Source organism: Neoarius graeffei, chromosome 11 (genome assembly GCF_027579695.1).
Source record: "Neoarius graeffei isolate fNeoGra1 chromosome 11, fNeoGra1.pri, whole genome shotgun sequence".
NCBI lineage: Eukaryota > Metazoa > Chordata > Actinopteri > Siluriformes > Ariidae > Neoarius > Neoarius graeffei.
Genome location: NC_083579.1, coordinates 52,437,479 through 52,458,411, shown reverse-complemented (window position 1 = coordinate 52,458,411; position 20,933 = coordinate 52,437,479). Strand labels below are relative to the sequence as shown.

Sequence of the window (20,933 nt, the reverse complement as noted above, 5' to 3'; positions counted from 1 at the left end):
AAATCCAGAAATGCATCTCCAGCTCTATAAATAATAATAATAATAATAATAATAATAAATTATTATTATCAGTAATGTTAAAATACACATTTTTTCCTCTAAAATACTGTACATTTTCAAGATTTGGTAAACTGCAAAAAAAAAAAAAAACACCCATATTTATTAATATGATTAATAAATAAATAAATCATCATATAAGAAATTGCTATGCGCCAACTCTTTTTCTTGTAAACAAAACAAAAAAAATCTGCTTTAAGAGGTGAAATTATTGATGTAATGTTACGCAATCTACTGGATAGATGGCCTTATAAAAATAAATAAATAAATAAAATTAGTTTTCTACTTTATGGACGCCCAAAAATGCCAATGTGGCCTGGATTGAAATGGAGTTTGACGTCTCAAATCGAAAATTTCACTGCAGAGACACACATCTTGATTTAATTAAAGTTTTTAGTTATCTCTCGCATCTAAGAACAGTGACACATCTTTCTGGCTGTAATATGTTTCTCTGCTGCTGATCAAGAGCAGAATTTGGTTAGCATTTTCATTCTGCTTGACATGATAAAAGAAAGAAAAAAAACAGTTTTATTGGAGCATTTTCATGATTTAGGAAGAGTTGTGCTTTGGTAGTGGGGGACCATGATACAGCAGGGCCGGATCCAGCTCTCACTAACAGGATGGACCAAGAACATTTTTTTTTTTTTGGGGGGGGGGGCATTATATACACACACATACGCACACACCCCTCTTCCCCTCAGGTGGGTGGGCCAACCTTGTGATCGGGTGAGCCGGGCCAGTGATACAGGATTCGAAATCATGAGTCTCAGGCAAAAAAATGTAAGAGCTGGCAATCGTGTGGATTTAGCGTGAGAGACTGAAGCAGGAAGCCATTACTGAAGTGTAAACGCATGCAGCTAGCACTGGCCAAGCACAAGAGAAACATGTTTCACCACCCTGGCTCACAGAAAAATGGGCAAACACACATCCTCAAAACTGTGGGGTTCCACAGAACTCTCTTTACATATCTCTCTCTCTCTCTCTCTCACACACACACACACACACACTTTCCAAACATTACATAAGCAGTGTTGTGCAGGCATGGTGATGGTTTGAGGCTGATGAGAGAGGGTTATTATGTTACACACGGTGGTGGTTTGTTGCCATAATTATGTAATCAGTAGTGTAGCCCTGCCCTGTGTTTGTATGTGTGAGAGTGTATAAGTGTATGCATACATGTTGGCACAGACAACTGCAAAGAAAGAAAGAAAGAAAGAAAGAAAGAAACACACACACACACACACACACACACACACACACACACACACACCCCTTACTGTCCTTGTGAGGACCTTCCATCGATGTAATTATGAGTGCAGTTTATTGATCCTATGCTACTCCTAAATCTAACCCCAACTAATCAAAAGTAAACTTTCTGAATTTTTTTTTTTAAATAAAACCTGCATTGTTTTGTCCCTACAAGTTTAAAGCTGTCACATACTGTATTTCTATCCTTATGGGTACATTTTATCCCCAGCAGGATATTAACCCCCCCCACACACACAAAGACTTTACAAGGGTGCTGACAAGCTACTAAAAGGGCTGTACTGCTAAAGCTCTTATAACTATTGCTCGGGTGAAACTCTAAAAATGTGTTTTTAAAAACACTCATCCTGGCAAAGACAGCACATTCTTTATCAGATCATTTTTATGATATGCAACTGAGCAGGTTCAGACAAACTCCATCGAACCAAAGCCACTCAGTGCACAGGCCCTAGACTTGTCTTTCCACAAAAGACGACGGCAGAGGACAAGGAAGTGCACGGCAGGACAATGACAAGCCGAGCTCAGCAGATCTCCGAGATGGAGGAAGCCAGCTGTGCCGTGGTTTTCGCCACGGTGGGTGCTTCATGGAACCACTAATGAAATTCAGCATCACGCACAAAAACAAGCACCATAACTCCAAAATTGTAGGGTCTAGATCCTAGTGGTAGACACACTCCAGACCAGACGATTATGTCCAGGGATTTTTCATCCAGCAATTTGTCAAAAAAAAATCCAAAGACATATTCAAAACTGTCAGGGTGAAATTGTTCATAAGGCTGTGGTATTTTAGCAGTGTGGAAATTTAAACAGTGGACTGAAAAAATATGGTGGACTATTTGTGGAAAAAAGGGCTGATTAACTAAGAACACGCGCGCACACATAATTATCCTCTAGAGTATTTTGAATAGACCCAGCAACCTGAAATAGTGGAGTTACAACAAAAATTAAGTGAGAAGTGAGAATGAGAATCGCCATAGATTGTAAGAATGTACAGGCATTTCTAGAGACTTGAAATATATCGAGGATATTACACAGTTGTGCGAAAATATGAAGTTTATCTTCGAGTGGTGAATGTATATATCATGAGCGAGCAAAGCAAATGACTGATATATTTTTCAACACGAGAAGATAAACTTAATATCTGTGCACCACAGTGTAATGTTCTTTATATTATATAGACGTCCACAAAAACCGGTTGTTTGAACCGGTTTGCCATTTTGACAATGCACGTCAAGTCAGTGGGAAAACATTGGGAGTGACACCATCGGATTGAAATATCAGGAATTATTATACAAACAGGACACTTTTTTTGATGGAATAAAAATGTGTTCTATTCCCTTCTAGCAGATTCCATTTATTTGGTTTGATAGCATGCGATATTGTTAGCATATCGCTTATCCTACGTGTATTACGTCACTCTACCCAATGGAGAATCAGCGTTGAATATGATTTATAATATTGCATGGTTGTCAAGAAAACATGCTGTTACACGTCAGAGACATAAAACTTCTGCGCTAGTGAGCGACCGTGACAATTTGTAAACAAACATGGCCGCCAGGTTTGCTTCATTAAATACAGAAGATTTTGAGAGAATTCTGAAAGAGAAAGATGTGTTGAACACCCGAAAGGAATGTGTATATGTAATAATAATAATAATAATAATATTGGCTGGCTTTTTTTTTGTGGTATACAAGATATAGTCCATTCTAAATGGAATATATCTGATATACCACTCAACGCCAGCCAATACTATTTAAATATGTCACCGTGATGTATTTCGTATGAAAAATGCGAGTTTTTCAACACAAGAAGATAATCTTCATATCTTCAAGCCAATGTGTGATTTTTCTTTTTATTATGTAGACACATTCACAAACAAAAAGTCCCCAGATTTATCAAAACAATTCATCGATTTCCTCACGAGTGACAGAGATTTGTGTCTCAGGTTTGGTTCTCCATGTCCCGGATGTAGCTCGTATGAAAAATACAAGTGGTGTATTTCCCAGTAAAACGCCTGTGTATATATATATATATATATATATATATATATATAGAGATAGATAGATAGATAATCACACACACACACACACACACACACCACTAAATACTGCTTAATCTACAGGAAGACACTAGCATCTATAAAAGCAGAGGATATTCTCTTGGGACGGGTCGCAGTTGGTGTTTGATGCAGTAATTCACTGCAAAGGTGTAAAACAGTGCTGATTTTAAAAAGAAGAGAGAATCGTCTTACATCTCATCCCTGGCACAGATGTGGACCATGAACTCTTGACACAGTCTTAGCCACTTTATGTTCAACATGTGTGTGTTACCATTTCTAGCAGTGGGGATGTGTGTGTGTAGAAGATGAGGGAAGCAGCAGGATATATGGCGATCTGGGAGGCGAGCTGTAATGACACACAAGGGACAGATTAGCTTCCTTTCTGTCAGAGTGCCATCAGGGAGCAGCTGATTTACAGCCTTCACTGACCAGCCTGCATGCCCCATACACAAAGCAAATACACACACACACACAGTATAAATGAGAGCCATTAGTATACTTCAGCTACTAATACTACAGCTCTATAAACGTGATGTGTGAGTTTATGTACGAGCTATAGGATGAGGACATGAATATGTGAAACCTGTTAGTGTGCGTGTGTGTTCACAGTAACCTCTTGGTGACATACAGCGTGCCATAGCCTGTTGGTTCAGGATGGGGAGAGAGAAGATGGACAGATCTATTAAACACGATGTCACCCGCAAACACAACAATGATTAATCACACGCTGCAAATTATAAGCACCTGTACGAGTAGACGCGTTCCCCCATCCCCCTCCGACCAGCCTTCACTCTCACTTCTTCTGACAGACACACACTTCAATTTCTGTCTGTCCTGCTTGTGATGACAGGGCCCCTCAAATGCATATTTGCACGCGCGCGCACACACACACTGAGGTCAATATTTTAAAAAGAACAAAAAGATGCACATAAAAAAATAGATCAGATAAACACATTTCAACATGAACAAGCTTTCTTTACCTCCAACATCTTTGTTGGAAGAAGTTATATTTTCGCCTCTGTTTGTCTGTCTGTCCGTCCCCAACATAACTCAAAAAGTCGTAAACAGATTTTGATGAACTTTTGAGGAAAGGTGTGCCATGAGCCAAGGAACAGTTGATTAGATTTAGGTGCAAATCCGGATATGTACGTGGATCCAGGATGTTCTAATATGTGGCTTGGCGGAGGTATGAACTCTATCAAGTGCCCTTCGATTTTTTACATGGCTCTCTAGAAAAAGCAATTATTTAAAATCATTCGCCTGGTCATAACAGACTTGACTGGCATTCCTTGTAATATGGGTCACTTCAGTGGCACTTCTTCGCATTGTTTGTACGTCACACATCAGAATGTTGATTAAAATAGTGAAAGTTGTAGCACTGGTTCAGTAGGTGCCTCAATGTGACCGCATGGTCTTACTAATGAGCTCAAGCAGCACTCAGCAGCTGCACTGGAAGAGAACAGAGCAGCCCTTTTTTTCACAGTCACCTGAGCTCATTATGCTAACGCGCTAGCTTGGCTAACGGACAGATGGCCTGATGTGAGGAAATGCCGCTGTGATTAATGGGTGCTAAATTGAGACGTGCAGGCCATTCCTCTATCCCAGTTAAACCAGTCACCCATCATCAGCCTCAAGATGCCAGTCTGCACAGTACAGTCCAACTGCCAACACACACACACACACACACACACACACACACACACACACACACACACACATTTGTCTTACACAGTACTTGTGGACCTTGATCATTATTAATGTAGCAAACTGATGCTATGCCTAAACTTAATCTTAAAGGTAGACTGCCATTCAGATTTTTCAAGTGTAGGTCATAAAAAGAACTTTCCCGACACCCAATTATTTTGTTTAGTGGACCGCAAGCTACTGAATTCGAATCACAGACTGCCAATTTTATAATTTTTTTTTTAAATAGAACAAATGAATGAATTTAGGGCCATGTGGCCCTAAATTCTCCGCTATTTTTTCCTGCTTTTTCCTCTATTGACGGAATACAAGATACTATGTCATGCATCACATGGTGGGCTTTCCCTGATCATGCAAGGCATTGTGGGATACAAATTTGAAACAGGAGAGGAAAATTTAGCATGCGAATGAAACGTGAAAGACTGACTACAGTAACGGAAAATGAGAAGAAAAGACGTTATGTTGCGAAGGAAAGGAAACACAAGACCAAACTAATAAATATCGGCGGTCAGTGAGCACCTCTGTGTGATCAGCTGTTCGTTTGGCGACAGAATGATGTAACTGTCCGTGCACGGGTAAAGGTAAACCTGTAGATGGCAGTAATGCAATACTGTGGATGCCAGCTGCCGTAAAACCCTAAAGAAGGAAAAGAAGGTAAACCTGCGCATGCGCACACTGGATTTCCTCTGTCCGCTTGACTGCGTGAAGCGAGCAATTTCATACACATTATTTGCTCGGGAATCCCCTCAAATTAATTCTCCAGCCACAGAATGGCCTGTTTTTTTGAGATATTGCAGAAATAAACATATTTCACAATGACCACATTTCAGAGGGAACTAAATTTCACTGATTTTATGAAATCAAAAGGCCGTATAGCTTTAACCTCAGTAGCTAAAAGGAAGAAATAAAATAAAAGCTGCAGTTTTTTTAAGCAGTTTTCCTCATGGGGACGAAATATCCCTGCTCTCTTGCTTTTACGAAGAAACTCTTAAAGTTCAGGTGGGGAATTTTGGTAAAACCAGCAAGAGTTAGCTAGATTTTGAAAGTATCCAACCAAAAAAATCCCACCCCATCTTTTCAGGCTTCCCTCCAAAGCCACTTTTCCAAAACACATAAAAGCGCACTGCCTGATTTCTGCTAGAGGATAAGTCCATGCCGGAGAGCATCAGGAGTGGTGGGGGTGGGGGGTGAGGTTGTGCATTGTTGTCATATACAACTATCGAATGTTTCATTCACGTGTAAAAAATCACTTAACATTATCATAATGAATGTAAACATGGCGGCACGGTGGTGTAGTGGTTAGCACTGTTGCCTCACAGCAAGAAGGTTCTGGGTTCAAGCCCAATGGCCAGCGAGGGCCTTTCTGTGCGGAGTTTGCATGTTGTCCCCGTGTCTGTGTGGGTTTCCTCTGGGTGCTCCAGTTTCCCCCCCACAGTCCAAAGACATGCAGGTTAGGTTAATTGGTGGCTCTAAATTTAGGTGCGAGTGTGAATGGTTGTTTGTCTCTACATATCAGCCCTGCAAGGATCTGGCGACTTGTCCAGGGTGTACCCCGCCTCTCACCCATAGTCAGCTGGGACAGGCTCCGGCTTGCCCACGACCCTGCACAGGATAAGCGGTTATGAATAATGGATGGATGTAAACATTAAACATAGCTATTGTTAATGTTGGCTAGCTCACTAGCTTTAGCAATATGTCTGTCTAGCCTTGTGGAAATCTCCGGACATGTGCAATGAGTGCCCAGGCAGAGTTAGCGCAGGCAGGTAAGCCATTTAATCATTTCACTTGGACCAAATGAAATGATTTGTTGGACTTTTGTACAGCCCTGTGACTGCTACAGATGATGGATATTTTTTTTGTCAGAGCATTTATTTTATTCGCTGTTGTCAGGATGTCAAGAGAATTTTAAGAAATATAACAAAGAATGCTTCTAAAAAATTACCCTACTTTTAAGGGTCGACTCTTTTGCAATTGTCTGGACAAACTATTTGGTATCAGCCACCTTGAATTTTGTAAGAATGAGGAAATTTGTACTTTGGAATTACAGATTTGATTAGAGTGTATATGACTGTGAGATAGGACTTTTTAATTCTCTAATTGGATAACATATCTGGGTTCCACCCATAAGAGCACCTAGAGATTCTGTCCTTCAAACAAACCCCTGTGTCTGGTGATGTTTGCATTATTTAGCTAAGACTCAGCTAGCTATTTAATTTTCTCAGATTAAAATACACATTAAAGGGAATTAGGACGCATTTAGCAAACCACATGAATCCCATTTTAATTCCTGTCTCATTTTCTGAACACGATCACTGTAGCTACTGTATGATTTGCTAGAAAACAGCGATTCCACGGCGGTGGCTATACGAATTAGAGGTTAGTAGCAGGTTACATGGTAGTGCACTTAAATGGCTACACTTAAACAGTAACTTTTTTTCTTCAGGATATTGCCCAATGTTCATTTACAGAGACATGCATTGTTGAACAAAAGGACATGTAGAAAAGAACTTTACTTACTGAAAATATTATATGTACTTTATTGCCTTGGAAATTTACATGTCCTTTAAGTAAATACTTTTTCTGGACACTGTGTCCAGCAGGACCTTAATTTGCTGGTCACACAGAGTTTTTACTGGTCAAACACCGGCTAATGAAAACCCTGCAGATCCATGAGTAGAAGATGAAAGAGAGTAGAACACCTAAAATGCCAAACATAGAACACATCAGTGGGTGGTGGCAATCCAGAATTTCGACCTGGACGAGACAGGAGAAGATTTGAGGACAGCAGGTGCCTTCACAATTGGCTATGCACACTTGGAAGGCAAAGGAACCACTACACTAAATGAATCCCTACAACATCAGGTGGCATGGTGGCGTAGTGGTTAGCACAGCAAGAAGGTTCTGGGTTCGAGCTCAGTGGCCGACAGGGGCCTTTCTGTGTGGAGTTTGGATGTTCTCCCCATCAAATAATTTCTGCGTGGGTTTCCTCCACAGTTCAAAGACATACGGTTAGGTTAATATGGGCAAGGCACCTAACCCCCAACTGCTCCCCGGGCACTGTAGCATAGCTGCCCACTGCTCTGGGTATGTGTGCATGCTCATTGCAGAGGAGGAATTTCACCGTGCTTAAGTCTGTGCTTGAGTGTCCGTGTGATAAATAAAGGCTAATGAAAACTCCCTTGACTTCTTGTCTTGTCTAAGGATACATGCACACAGCCTTAGGATGTAAAAGAGAAAAAAAAGATATTAAAGAATACGCGTGTGTGTGTGTGTGTGTGTGTGTGTGTGTGTGTGTGAGAGAGTGAGTGAGAGAAAGCAAAAAGAAGGGTAGAACACAGAGGCCCCAGGTACCTGCCTATACAGTCCCTTCTCTCCAAATGTTTACTTTGGATCAGACTGGCGGCCAACTGGTTGCAATTGACCCTCTACAGGGACGAGTTAGAGAGAGAACATGAAACTTTTCCTTCTGGGAAAAAGAAAGAGGGAAAAGCTGTACACACACACACACACACACACACACACACACAAGCTCAGATAAGCTTGCACGCATGCTTACATGTGCAAACAGAGACATAAAGAAAAACATGTACCCTTGAAAAAGAGAAAGAAAAATAAGCAGAAGGATTGAGCTGATTACACACTACATTTGACAGCGGTGTATAATACATACAGGTTGTTACATGTATTGTGCAATACACTGACACTGAAGAAGAAGAAGAAGAAGAAGAAGAAGAAGATCTTTATTTGTCACACATACATTACAGCACAGTGAAGAGTTATTCTTTACACATCAAATGCTAATGTGTAGAGAATGACCGTGTCTTTCTGGAAGAATAATTTTGAGGAAAAAAAACACTTAAGCATGCTATTGCTTTTATAAAACAGTTTGATAAACAAGAAATTCATATGAAGTCATTGATATTTCAGACACAATATGGCCAAGGCACAGACTGCATCGTGCTATTATACTAAATAACAGTACACTTGGAACGCTACGTATAAGATAAGAGAGCTTTTTATTATCCCACAAGGGGAAATTTACATTGTTACAGCAGCAAAAAAGCATCAAAATCTAGAAAGAAATGATAAGACAGTGAAGGAGTCGTGCAAAAAGTACCAAGTATACAAAAATAAATAAATAATTTATATATAAGAAATAAACTACAAATTGAAGATAAAATTAACAAATTAGCATAAATCAACAGGTTTGCAAATATACAGTTAACGTAAGTGTATTACGCAGATGGTATTGCACGTGTAAGTATTGCACAGGTAGTATTGCACAAGTAAGTAGATATATTGCACAGGAGCCATTTTATCAGTGTGTAACTAGCAGTTCGCTGTAAAGCACTGGTATACAATCAAGCTAGTGGACCAGAAATAACTGGTGTTCATAAAACAATATGTTTAATGAAAACATCAAAACATCAAATGTGATTTTTTGCCATTTTTTTTTCATGAACAGGTTCAAACCACATTCACGTGTGTATGCCATTCACATTCACTAGTAGACTGACGGACAGTATGCAACTGCGTCCAGTTAAACTGCATTTTGTGTTTTTTGTCATTAATGATGTATGCTCAGTGAATGACAAAAGCTTGCACACATACTTTATTCCAGTGTTTCTCAACCACTGGGCCGTGGCCCACAAAGTGCCATCTAGTGGGCTGCAAATTTTTCCCCCCCAAGTTGAAGCTAATTTTTACTCATAGTAGGGTACAATTGCTGGGTTGCATCCGACATCACATCCGCCTCATTAAGCTACAGTCACACTACAGCTCGCAATGCTTGGCGATATACACGTGAGCTAAAAGTTGTGGTCTCACAGCACACGAACACTTGAATATTGCACCTTTGTGCACTCGAGTCTGGCATAACTCAAATGGCTGCGCACGTTCATGGAGCATGTTGTGCACATTCTTGGGACCCAGTCATTATAGGAAACACCCGATACTGATTTGACTGCAATCAGCAAATACGGATAGATACGGATACAGACGCTGTTTTCCCGGAGGCTTTGCGAAGTATTATCATTATCACGGTCATGTTTGTTTCTACCAATGTTTATAATGCTGTTTAAATACTCTGCTTTATATGATTTTGCTTTCTTTTTTGCTTTTGTAAATATCACACCTGCTAATAAAACACTCTTTCTGCACTTAGATCCATCTACTGCCGTCTATCTTGTAGTGTTCTGATCCCCAGATCTTTAACCCAGCCACATATAAAAAGTTGTTCGCCTCCATGCTCTTCCAGGTTTCATCTGTTTGTCCGTGTAGAACGATGTCTGCAGCACCAGGTAGTTTGAGATGTTGGGGAACTCAATGGATGGATAATTTTCCAACTCATAGGAAAAATCCTTCTTTGTTAATGTGTAAGGATCTAATCCCATTGAGTGGTTTCTATATTCACTTCTTTTGAGTGTACTTCTTGGTTTTAATAACTTGCTTGTTTGCTGTACACAAACATGGCAATAAGTTCTTGTGTTAATCAACCAGACTCCAGTTTTGGATCATTAATCCCTTTTGACTGAGAATGTCCTGCATGCATGGTTTTATGTTGGCTTCTGGCACATTCATAGACTTTTAAATACAATACCTACAATTAAAAACAGTTTGATTTTCTTGAATTTATTTAATTCCTGGGCTCCCATCTGTAACAGGGAGTGATGTTGCATCCCATTAATACACTTTACAATAGATTATTAGATTCTAATAGAATAGATGAACCAAAATAATTGGGGAGCTTTTTTAATGGGCCCTGACTCATTACAAGTGTGAATAGGTGGACCTTATGGTGATGATACACGGGGCAATTTTTTTGGCAATGTTGCTGAGCAATGTTGCTGGGCAATTGCGTTTTGACTCTTTTCCTATTGAGATTGGGCAACATTGTTTCTTTCTGAATGGTTTTGATAATCTCTGGCAACTTTTTGAGATAAGCCAATCAGAATGTGAGTATCGAGTCATGTGACCTCCGGTGAGGTTCGGATCAGAAATTTCAAACAAATATGGCAGCCGCTCAGTGTCAGTGGAGTGAAGAGATGGAGAGACTCCTCATCTGTTTTTACGCCGGTAAGTTGTTATTTTAATATTCTATATGGAGGAATTTACCTCACCAAAGCTCTAAAAAACAACAGACAGCTTGATTAAATGGTCACAGCAAAAATTAAGACATCGATTTTTTTTAGCTAACTGTAAACTGCCGTTGCTAACTGTTGTTGCCCATTGTTAGTTGCCCTGAAAAGTTGCCCTGTGTCTCACCTAGTTGCCCGTTGCCAGCAACATTGCTCAGCAACATTGCCCAAAAAGTTGCCCCGTGTATCATCACCATTACAGTAGAAAAGGTTGAGAACTGCTGCTTTATTCTATCCACATTCACTGAATATGAGCAAATCGTGTGCTCCAATTGGCTATTCTACTACTAAGTTATCAGCTCATATACCGTGAGTAGTGGTGTAGTGGTTAGCGCTGTCGCCTCACAGCAAGAAGGTTCTGGGTTCGAACCCCGGGTCCGGCGAGGGCCTTTCTGTGTGGAGTTTGCATGTTCTCCCCGTGTCCGCGTGGGTTTCCTCCGGGTGCTCCGGTTTCCCCCACAGTCCGAAGACATGCATGTTAGGTTAACTGGTGACTCTAAATTGACCGTAGGTGTGAATGTGAGTGTGAATGGTTGTCTGTGTCTATGTGTCAGCCCTGTGATGACCTGGCGACTTGTCCAGGGTGTACCCCGCCTTTCACCCGTAGTCAGCTGGGATAGGCTCCAGCTTGCCTGCGACCCTGTAGAAGGATAAAGCGGCTAGAGATAATGAGATGAGATGAGATACCGTGAGTAGAGAAAAACAAAATGGCAAAGCGTATTGGAACCCACCAAGGACGAAATAAAAACTCTACTCAAAAACAAAACCCCAAAAAATAAAAAAAGGAATAAAAAGTATGATGGTAAGAACGCATCTTTTTTTAAAAAATTCAATAATTATTATAGCATTACAAATTGCTCCTGGCATTTCGCCGGTTGGTTCACATTCTAAGCAGAAATGATTTTGTCGGGTGTTTTGGATAAAAGTTTTTATTTATCGAATTTGCAAAAAATAAAAATGCTTGGTTTCTCAAAATCCAGTGAATGTGGATAGAATAAAACCGTTATTCCACTCAATCTCGTTGTACATGGCTTATAGCCGACTCGGCACTACACGCCTCGTCGGCTATCAGCTCATCTATGACTCGATTTTATGGAATAACTTAAGTAGCTTGATGTCAAACTTGTGATAAGACAACGCTGACAAAATCCAGCATGAAAGTTAACCATGATTACTTGCAGTAACAAAATTGGTCACTCGTAATAGCATAAGCCACATTCTTCAGTTGTTGTCGTCTCAGTTGTGCCAAACATGTTCAAAACCTAGACTAGATATTACCCTTATCTAAAACAAAGCATAGCATAACCTATATGCTGGTGTAGTATACTATATCTGTGTGTGTTTAATCTTTATTGCTCATCTCCCGGAGTTTACTTTGCTCTCACCCACACACCTTGTGTGTAAAAAATGAGTGCAGTAAAAAATTAAAAGAAACTGTATGCTCATGCATGTCTCTATATCTGTTTTTACAGTATTTCTGTGTCAAAAATAAGTTCACAGTACACAACAGTTGGGGGGTTAATTAGCTAACTTTCCCCTGCCTCACACTACCCAGCTTACACATGCCTTTGTCTTTACCGTAACAATCAGTGTGAATATGCACGTGAGTGGCTACAATCAGCACAAACAAGCAAACAAAATTGGTCACTTGTAATTTGCAATGTGGGTATTCAATTTAAAATTAAAAAAAGCATATTTAAGAAATAAATCAGATTTTCCATGGTGTATAAGAAAACCTTAGAGACCTATAAACACTTAAGTATGAGGTTTATAAGGTTTTCATAGAAAAGGCAGCCCTATATGTGTGGCAGTTTGGAAAAACCCTTTCAACGTGACAAAGTCTAACATCTGGCAAACAGCCAAAAATGACAAAATCAGGTTTTGGCCAATTTTCTCCTCTGAACATCACCCACTGATACCTCTACTTAAAGAAAATAGAAATAGATTTCCCCAAACCAATGTAGAAATAAACGTATTTCCATTCCTAACATGCTTATACTTTGTGCTTTCCTGATACATTGTGAGGTAATTAAGGGCAATCTGCCTAATCTAGATGCTTTAATTACTTAGTGAAACAGACATGCCTAATTTAAATACCAGCTGACAAATTATCATATGCCGTCACTTACACTGTATTGGGCAAAGTTGTAATTTTGGAATGCTAATCAAAACTATGTAAAATTTAACCAACTGAACAAAACCCACTGAATTAATCCAAGTAGGTCCAACTGAAGCTACACGGTACTTACACAAAACACACCCACTTTTCAGATCCATCATCTTGCATACTATGCCAGCCTTATTAGACCTTAGGCTGAGGGTTAGGAATTTCCGAATGTACTTCTAGAACACATTAGCTCAGAAGGTGTATCATGTACTGAAGTGGGTTTGTCATGTCATAAAGTGAGCGTGTCTTACATAGTCCCTTCTCAATTAATCAGAAATTACAAGCCCAAATCATGAGAAGTTGGGACGGTATGGAAAATACAAATAAAAGAAAAGCAGTGATTTCTAAATTTACTTTGTCTTGTATTTCATTGCAGACAGTATGAACCCAAGATATTTCATGTTTCTCCTGGTCAACTTCATTTCATTTGTTAATATACATCCATTGCTGCATTTCAGGCCTGTAACATGTTCCAAAAAAAGGTTGGGATGGGGAAATTTTAGGCTAGTAATGAAGTAAAACAATTAAATAGTGATGTGATTTGAAACAAATGTTAACAGGTGATTGTAATCATGATTTGGTACAAAATCAATATCCAGGAAAGGCCTAGTCTTTGAGGAGCAAAGATGGGCTGAGGACCTCCAGTTCGTCAACAAATATGTGAGAAAATTATTGAAAATGTTCAAAACAATGGTCCTCAAAGAAAGATACAAATGGATTTGGATCTTTCACCCTCTATGGGGCATAATATCATTAAACAATTAAAGGAGTATAGAGGAATTTCAGTGTGTAAAGGGTAAGGGCGCAAGCCTAAGCTGAACCCCTGTGATCTCAGTTCCATCAGACGGCACTGCATCAAGAACCATCATTCATCTATAGCTGATATAACAACATGGGCTCGGGATTACTTTGGCCAACCTTTGTCAAGCACTACAATATGGAGTTACATCCACAAATGTCAGTTAAAACTTTACTGTTCAAGAAGGAAGCCTTATGTTAACTGTGTCCAGAAGCACCGTTGTTCTCTGGGCTCAGAGGCATCTGATGGACCATCACACAGTGAAAATGTGTGTTGTGGTCAGACGAATCAGTATTCCAGGTCTTTTTTGGAAGAAATGGATGCCATGTGCTCTGGACCAAAGATGAAAAGGACCATCCAGACTGTTACCAGCAACAAGTCCAAAAGCTAGAGTCTGTCTGGGGTTGTGTCAGTGCATTACATTACAGGCATTTAGCAGACGCTCTTATTCAGAGCGACATACAACTAGCACACATGCATACCCAGTGCCTGGAGAGCAGTTGCGGGTCAGGTGCCTTGCTCAAGGGCACTTCGGCCATGGATTTTCCTGCCGGTCCAGGGAATTGAACTGGTGACCCTTTGGGCCCAAGGCTGCTTCTCCAACCTTTAGGCCATAACTGCCCCCAGTGTCTTTGGTAAAGGTAACTTACACTTCTGTGATGGCAGCATTAATGCAGAAAAGTACAACCCCAATACCAAAAAAGTTGGGATGCTGTGTAAACTGTAAATAAAAACAGATTGTGATCTGCAAATCTCAGAAACCCTATATTTCATTGACAATAGTACAAAGACAACATATCAAATGTTGAAACTGAGATACTTTATTGTTCTTTGAAAATATATGCTTATTTTGAATTTGATGTCAATAACACATTTCAAAAAAGTTGGGACAGGGGCATGTTTACCACTGTGTTGCATCACCTCTACTATTAGCAACACTCTGTAAACGTCTGTGAACTGAGGAGACCAGTTGCTATAGTTTGGAAAGAGAAATGTCCCATTCTTGCCTGATATGCAATTTCAGTTGCTCAACAGTTCGGGTCTCCTTTGCTGTATTTTGCGCTTCATAATGCACCAAATGTTTTAAATGGGAGACAGGTCTGGACTGCAAGCAGGCCAGTTTAGCACCTGGACTCTTATTACAGCGCCATGCAGTTTTAAGTTCTATGTGCAGAAAGTGGTTTGACATTGTTGTGCTGAAAGAAGGAAGGCCTTCCCTGAAAAATATTTTGTCTGGATGGCAGCATATTGCTCTGAAACGTGTTTATATCATTCAGCATTAATGATGCCTTCCCAGATGTACAAGCTACCCATGTCATGTGCACTAATGCACCTTAATACCATCACAGATGCTGGCTCTTGAACTGTGCACTGATAAGTCGGATGGTCCCTCTCCTCTTTAGCCTGGAGGACGTGATGTCCATGATTTCTAAAAAGAATTTCTACCTTTGATTCGTCAGACCTCGGGGACAATTTTCCACTTCACCTCAGTCCATCATAAAAGAGCTCCGGCCCAGAGAAGGTGGTGGTGTTTCTGGATATTGTTTATATCTGGTTTTAACTTGCATTTGTGGATGCAGTAATGAACTGTTTTCACAGACGATGGTTTTCTGAAGTGTTCCTGAGCCCATACAGTGATTTCCACGACAGACAGTGATTTCCACGACAGACACGTGTCTGCTTTTAATGTGGTGTCGCCTGAGGGCCTGAAGATCACAGGCATCCAATGTCAGTTTTCAGCCTCGTCTCTTGCATACAGAGATTTCTCCAGATTCTCTGAATCTTTTAATTATGTACCATAGATGATGTGATCCCCAAATTCTTTGCAATTTAATATTGAGGAACATCATTCTTAAATTGTTGCACTGTTTGCCCACGCAGTCTTTCACAGAGTGGTGAACCCCTCCCCATCTTTACTTCTGCGAGACTCCGCCTCTCTGGGATGCTCTTTTTATGCCCAATCTTGTTACTGACCTGTTGCCAATTAACCAAATTAGGCTTTTTTTGTTTGTTTAGCCTTACACTTTCCAGTCTTTTGTTACCCCTGTCCCAACTTATCTGAAACGTGTTGCTGACATCAAATTCAAAATGAGCATACATTTTTCAAAAAACAATAAAATTTCTCAGTTTTAACATTTGATATGTTGTCTTTGTACTATTTTCAATTAAATATAGGGTTTCCATGATTTGCAAATTATCGCATTCTGTTTTTATTTACAGTTTACATAGCATCCCAACTTTTTTAGAATTGGGGTTGTACATTGAGATTTTGGAGCTGCTTTCAAGACAACATCTTTTCCAAGGATACTTCAATAAGACAATGGGAAACTACATTCTGCGCACATTGCAAAGGCATGGCTATGGAAGAAGGGGGTTCCTGTCCCCTTTGTCCCCAATAGAGAATGTGTGGTGAATTTTGAAATGAAAAAAATGACATCAAAGAACCTCCTCAGAGAATCCATAATTTCAACCAGAGCCTCTCAGGGCTGAGAGGCTCCAGTTGAAATTATGGATTCTCTGAGGTGACTGGCATAGTACTATTTTCTGAGGGGCACAACCTCTCAGTGCATGGTATATTTGGTTTATATCCCTCATCAAAAAATTCCAAGCTAAAAGTGTTGAGATTGAACCTTGGCATAAACTCACTGGAGGCAGCCATGTTTGTTATGTCAGCGTGACCTTCGACCTGTGCAATGTACCATGCTATGCCTCACTAGGCATGATCATGATACATAGATCTACACACACAGAAATGCTCGCAGAGCCACAGCTGTGACTCGAGTCGGCCATATAGCTTGCAATTGTGATGTTAGTTCATGGTATATTCAGGATATACCATGACTGACTCACACCATATCCTTTTTTTATGTCATGAAATACATTGCTTAATCAATGGTAGAACTATTTTATGTGAGTCACGTGAGCCATCCTTGCACGGGAATTTTTTGATGAGGGATATATATAAACCAAGAGCAACCATGAGGCTTCTGTTCATTAAATGTCATGACTAATGTTTACATCAGGAGAGAAGAGAGATTAATGTGGACGATGATGATTGAAGTGATTTACTTATTTTCCATTAGAAATTTCCCTTTGATAATGTGTCACTCATGTAGTGTTTTTTTTTTTTTTTCCATTAAGGATCTAGGTTACAGATGTAGACGTTGGTGGAGCAGTTGCTTGAAATAGCCTTTATTCTCAGCATAATATTAAATCAGTTTTAGATAATTCCAAATGAGATAATACAAATATGATTAGTACGGTGGTGTAGTGGTTAGCGCTGTCGCCTCACAGCAAGAAGGTCCGGGTTCGAGCCCTGTGGCCGACGAGGGCCTTTCTGTGCGGAGTTTGCATGTTCTCCCCGTGTCCGCGTGGGTTTCCTCCGGGTGCTCCGGTTTCCCCCACAGTCCAAAGACATGCAGGTTAGGTTAACTGGTGACTCTAAATTGACCGTAGGTGTGAATGTGAGTGTGAATGGTTGTCTGTGTCTATGTGTCAGCCCTGTGATGACCTGGCGATTTGTCCAGGGTGTACCCCGCCTTTCGCCCGTAGTCAGCTGGGATAGGCTCCAGCTTGCCTGCGACCCTGTAGAACAGGATAAAGCGGCTAGAGATAATGAGATGAGTAATCGAGGACTCTACATCTATTTTAATGTAAACATAATGAATTTTAATACATCAATAAATAACAGCTGTTTTTAGACACTCAGTCTTTCAGTTGAATTTGAATCTTGTTTCTATTTTGACTCATTTTAGGCATTCAATTGTACGGAATAGGAAAAAGAAGAAAATATTAAGGTTGAAATTTGTATAAAAAAATCTTGAAGCAAGTTTAATTTTATATATGCATTCATGTCATCTTATAATAGGACATAACACATACATTTGACTATAAGACAATTTCACTTGCTAAAATGTCACATATGTGGGACAATTTATCGACGTCAGCAATCATTCACATTTGGCACTGAGAAAGGGCTCAGGAGCTTTCTGATCAGCGGAAGAAGTGATTTGCTCCTGAAATCCCAAATCCCAAGGGTGCTGTGAGACCACGACTTCCGGAAAGGTGGGAGGGAATCAAACTGTGCCACAGAGCTTAGTCATCTTTACCCATGCACAAACCCAACTCCACCGTGTGCGAGAGAGAGAGAGAGAGAACAGAGACAGAGAGATGAGAGTGGAGTGTGGGCCCAGCCATGTAGACTAAATACAAGCTCTTAATCCTCATAAACTTCTCCATATGAGTATTACATCCATGACTCTCCAGCAAATGGAACTCATTTTGGGGCTAAAACATTACCAGCACCGCTCCTCCCATCTCTCCTCTGCTCCTATAATGGGTTCTGTGTTCCGCTAAGCTCTGCACTGACGCTGCCCCTCACTCCATCCCATAACACACCCAGCTTGAAGAACTGATGACAGAATACACTTACAGTGAAAAATGTCCTGAGAAAAATGTAAATGTAGGGGCTGGAAAATAATGACATTATTATTCCTTCTGTGCATATGCGTGCGCGTGTGATGATACTGGCACTGTCTTTGTGTGGTCAGTTAAGGGAATCATAGACCTGAGCTGCAATATCTATCACCGGCTTTGAAATGGGTTACAACACACACACACACACACACACACACACACACACACACACACACACACACACATCTCTGCTGACCACACCTGAGCACAGTGGCTTGTCAGAAGAGGAAGTGGAGAACCAGACTAGCATTTGACTGCAGGGGACTCATTAGTCATGACTGTGACATTTAACCTAAACAAAAATGCTGTCAAGTTCGTCCAGAGGAGCGCTGAAAGTCCCATAGAGAATCAGTCAGGCAAATCAGAAAGCATACAGACTCAAAGACAGATAACACACCACTGGACATGCCCTGACCAAGAGCGAGCGAGAGAGAAGAGTGTATAACAGAACAGAATGAGGCATTCTTTCATTAGCAAACTGCTCAGGTATGTCAGTCAGACACAGGAAACATATTAACACTGACCACAGTTTACTCTGCGAACCACACTGCGGCCCTGTGGGACAGAACTGCAGGCAGGGTCTGTTTACACACATTTACACACCACAGATACATCGTTTCTCACACATTTCTCCCTGCTAATATTATTTCCATACACACAATCCATAAACACGCAAATAAAATGACCATGTACCAAGTCAGTCATAAACACCTTTCATGTGTAAAATTATGTACGGTTCTCCATTACGCACTCCGATAACAGAAGTACGAACACACGAATTAAAATAAAACTTTTCCCCTTCCTTCCTGGAAATTGTAATATATTGAATGGTTGTTTAGAATTTCAGTTATAAATCATATTAGTTTCAAAAACACATTTGTTACACTATCCACAAATCATCTGTAACCCAAAAAGCATCTCAGAGTTTATGAGTGCCAGTGCAGGATCAAACTGCTTGTTGTTTATATCGTTCTTTATTCATAGGAGTGTGATCATTATCGTCCCCAATACGCTCACTGTGAATCGTTTCAAACTGAAAAGGCTCTCACCTTTTGAAGTTTAATAAAGTAGACTTCCTTGAATGAACTCATTAAAACCATGGCTTAACTTTGCAATTCCCTACTGTTTAGGTTTTGGCTTAAGCACTAGTTGCACCATGTGCTGTCTACAGTCACACATTTCTGAAAAGAAAACTAAAAGTTCTTAACTGTCTAGTTCCCATAGTCAGACTTCAGTCATGTGAGACAGTGTTAATTGCTTTTCCATAACCAAACCCAGGTTTTGCACAAGTTAGGTTTCCTTATGCCAAAATTTCATTCTAATATGTACTTTTATATTATTTTTGTAATCGAGATAATGCCTTGATTTCTGTAAATTATAATTTAAAAAATGTTTTTAAAAAATAGGTAAATCATTTGTAAATCTTTCCATATCCAATATATACTTAATTAACGTCTCATTTCAGCTATGGTGTAAGCACAATGCTAGTCCTGGGTGTGACTTTAAACTGCAACCGGTGGTGAGTCTCAGGTCCAGGAGGACTTGAGTATTGGGGAAAGTGGAGTTATCCCTTAATCACCATTGCTCCCAGGTCCGCTCTGACCCAGAGTGGTAGCACCTGCCTGGGTTCCAGCTATGGGTTAAATAGTACGTTATCAATAAGGCACTGGCAGCAGGGTGCTTTTCGGTGCAGTGTGGCAGATGAACCCAACAGAGTCAATGGTACACCATTGGCATGGCATGCGGAAGAGCCACTCAAATGGCCAACGGATGGCATCACTTGGCAAGTCAGTTGTCACTCCAGGGCAACTTCCATGCATGTCAGGTCTGTGGCACTTTTGTGCAGCACTTGGCATCAGGTCTGGAAGTCCAGAGAGACAACGTGATGGGGGCATGACATCATTTGTCTTACCTTACTGTGCAAGGTGCTTTGTTAGGAAAGGAGAATAATATACAAGAGCTCACGAGCCCGGGCATTCATGGTGGCTCAGCCGGGCCGTTCGTGCCACTGCTGCGGTTGGCTCAGTCACTCTGGTGCAGGCCTCATGGCCCATCTACGTTTCTGCGCATTCTAATGAAGCAGTCATCATCGCTAGCAATGGACAGCTGACGAAACATGATACATGCTATAATTATTCAGATATGTAACTAAACCAACAAAAAGTTAGGCAAATAGATAAACAATTAATGTTACTGCGCATAATTTTATATATACATATATATGAAAACGATGCATCTGTCCACATTGTTGGATAGTGATTCACACTG

The 20,933-nt window shown here is 40.4% G+C and overlaps 1 protein-coding gene across 5 annotated transcripts in view; it reads right to left on the bottom strand.

Annotated features, from left to right (window-relative positions):
• The window catches only part of slc25a21 (solute carrier family 25 member 21), a 167,116-nt gene that overhangs the window by 81,480 nt on the left and 64,703 nt on the right, over positions 1–20,933 (bottom strand). Inside the window, exon 2 of one of the 5 annotated variants that reach the window (XM_060934167.1) lies at positions 3,575–3,728. The exons of the other annotated variants lie outside the window; for them this stretch is intronic. Coding sequence (XP_060790150.1) covers positions 3,575–3,581 — 7 coding nt within the window. The 5' untranslated portion in view covers positions 3,582–3,728. The remainder of the gene's footprint in view (positions 1–3,574; positions 3,729–20,933) is intronic. 5 annotated transcript variants of the gene reach the window in all.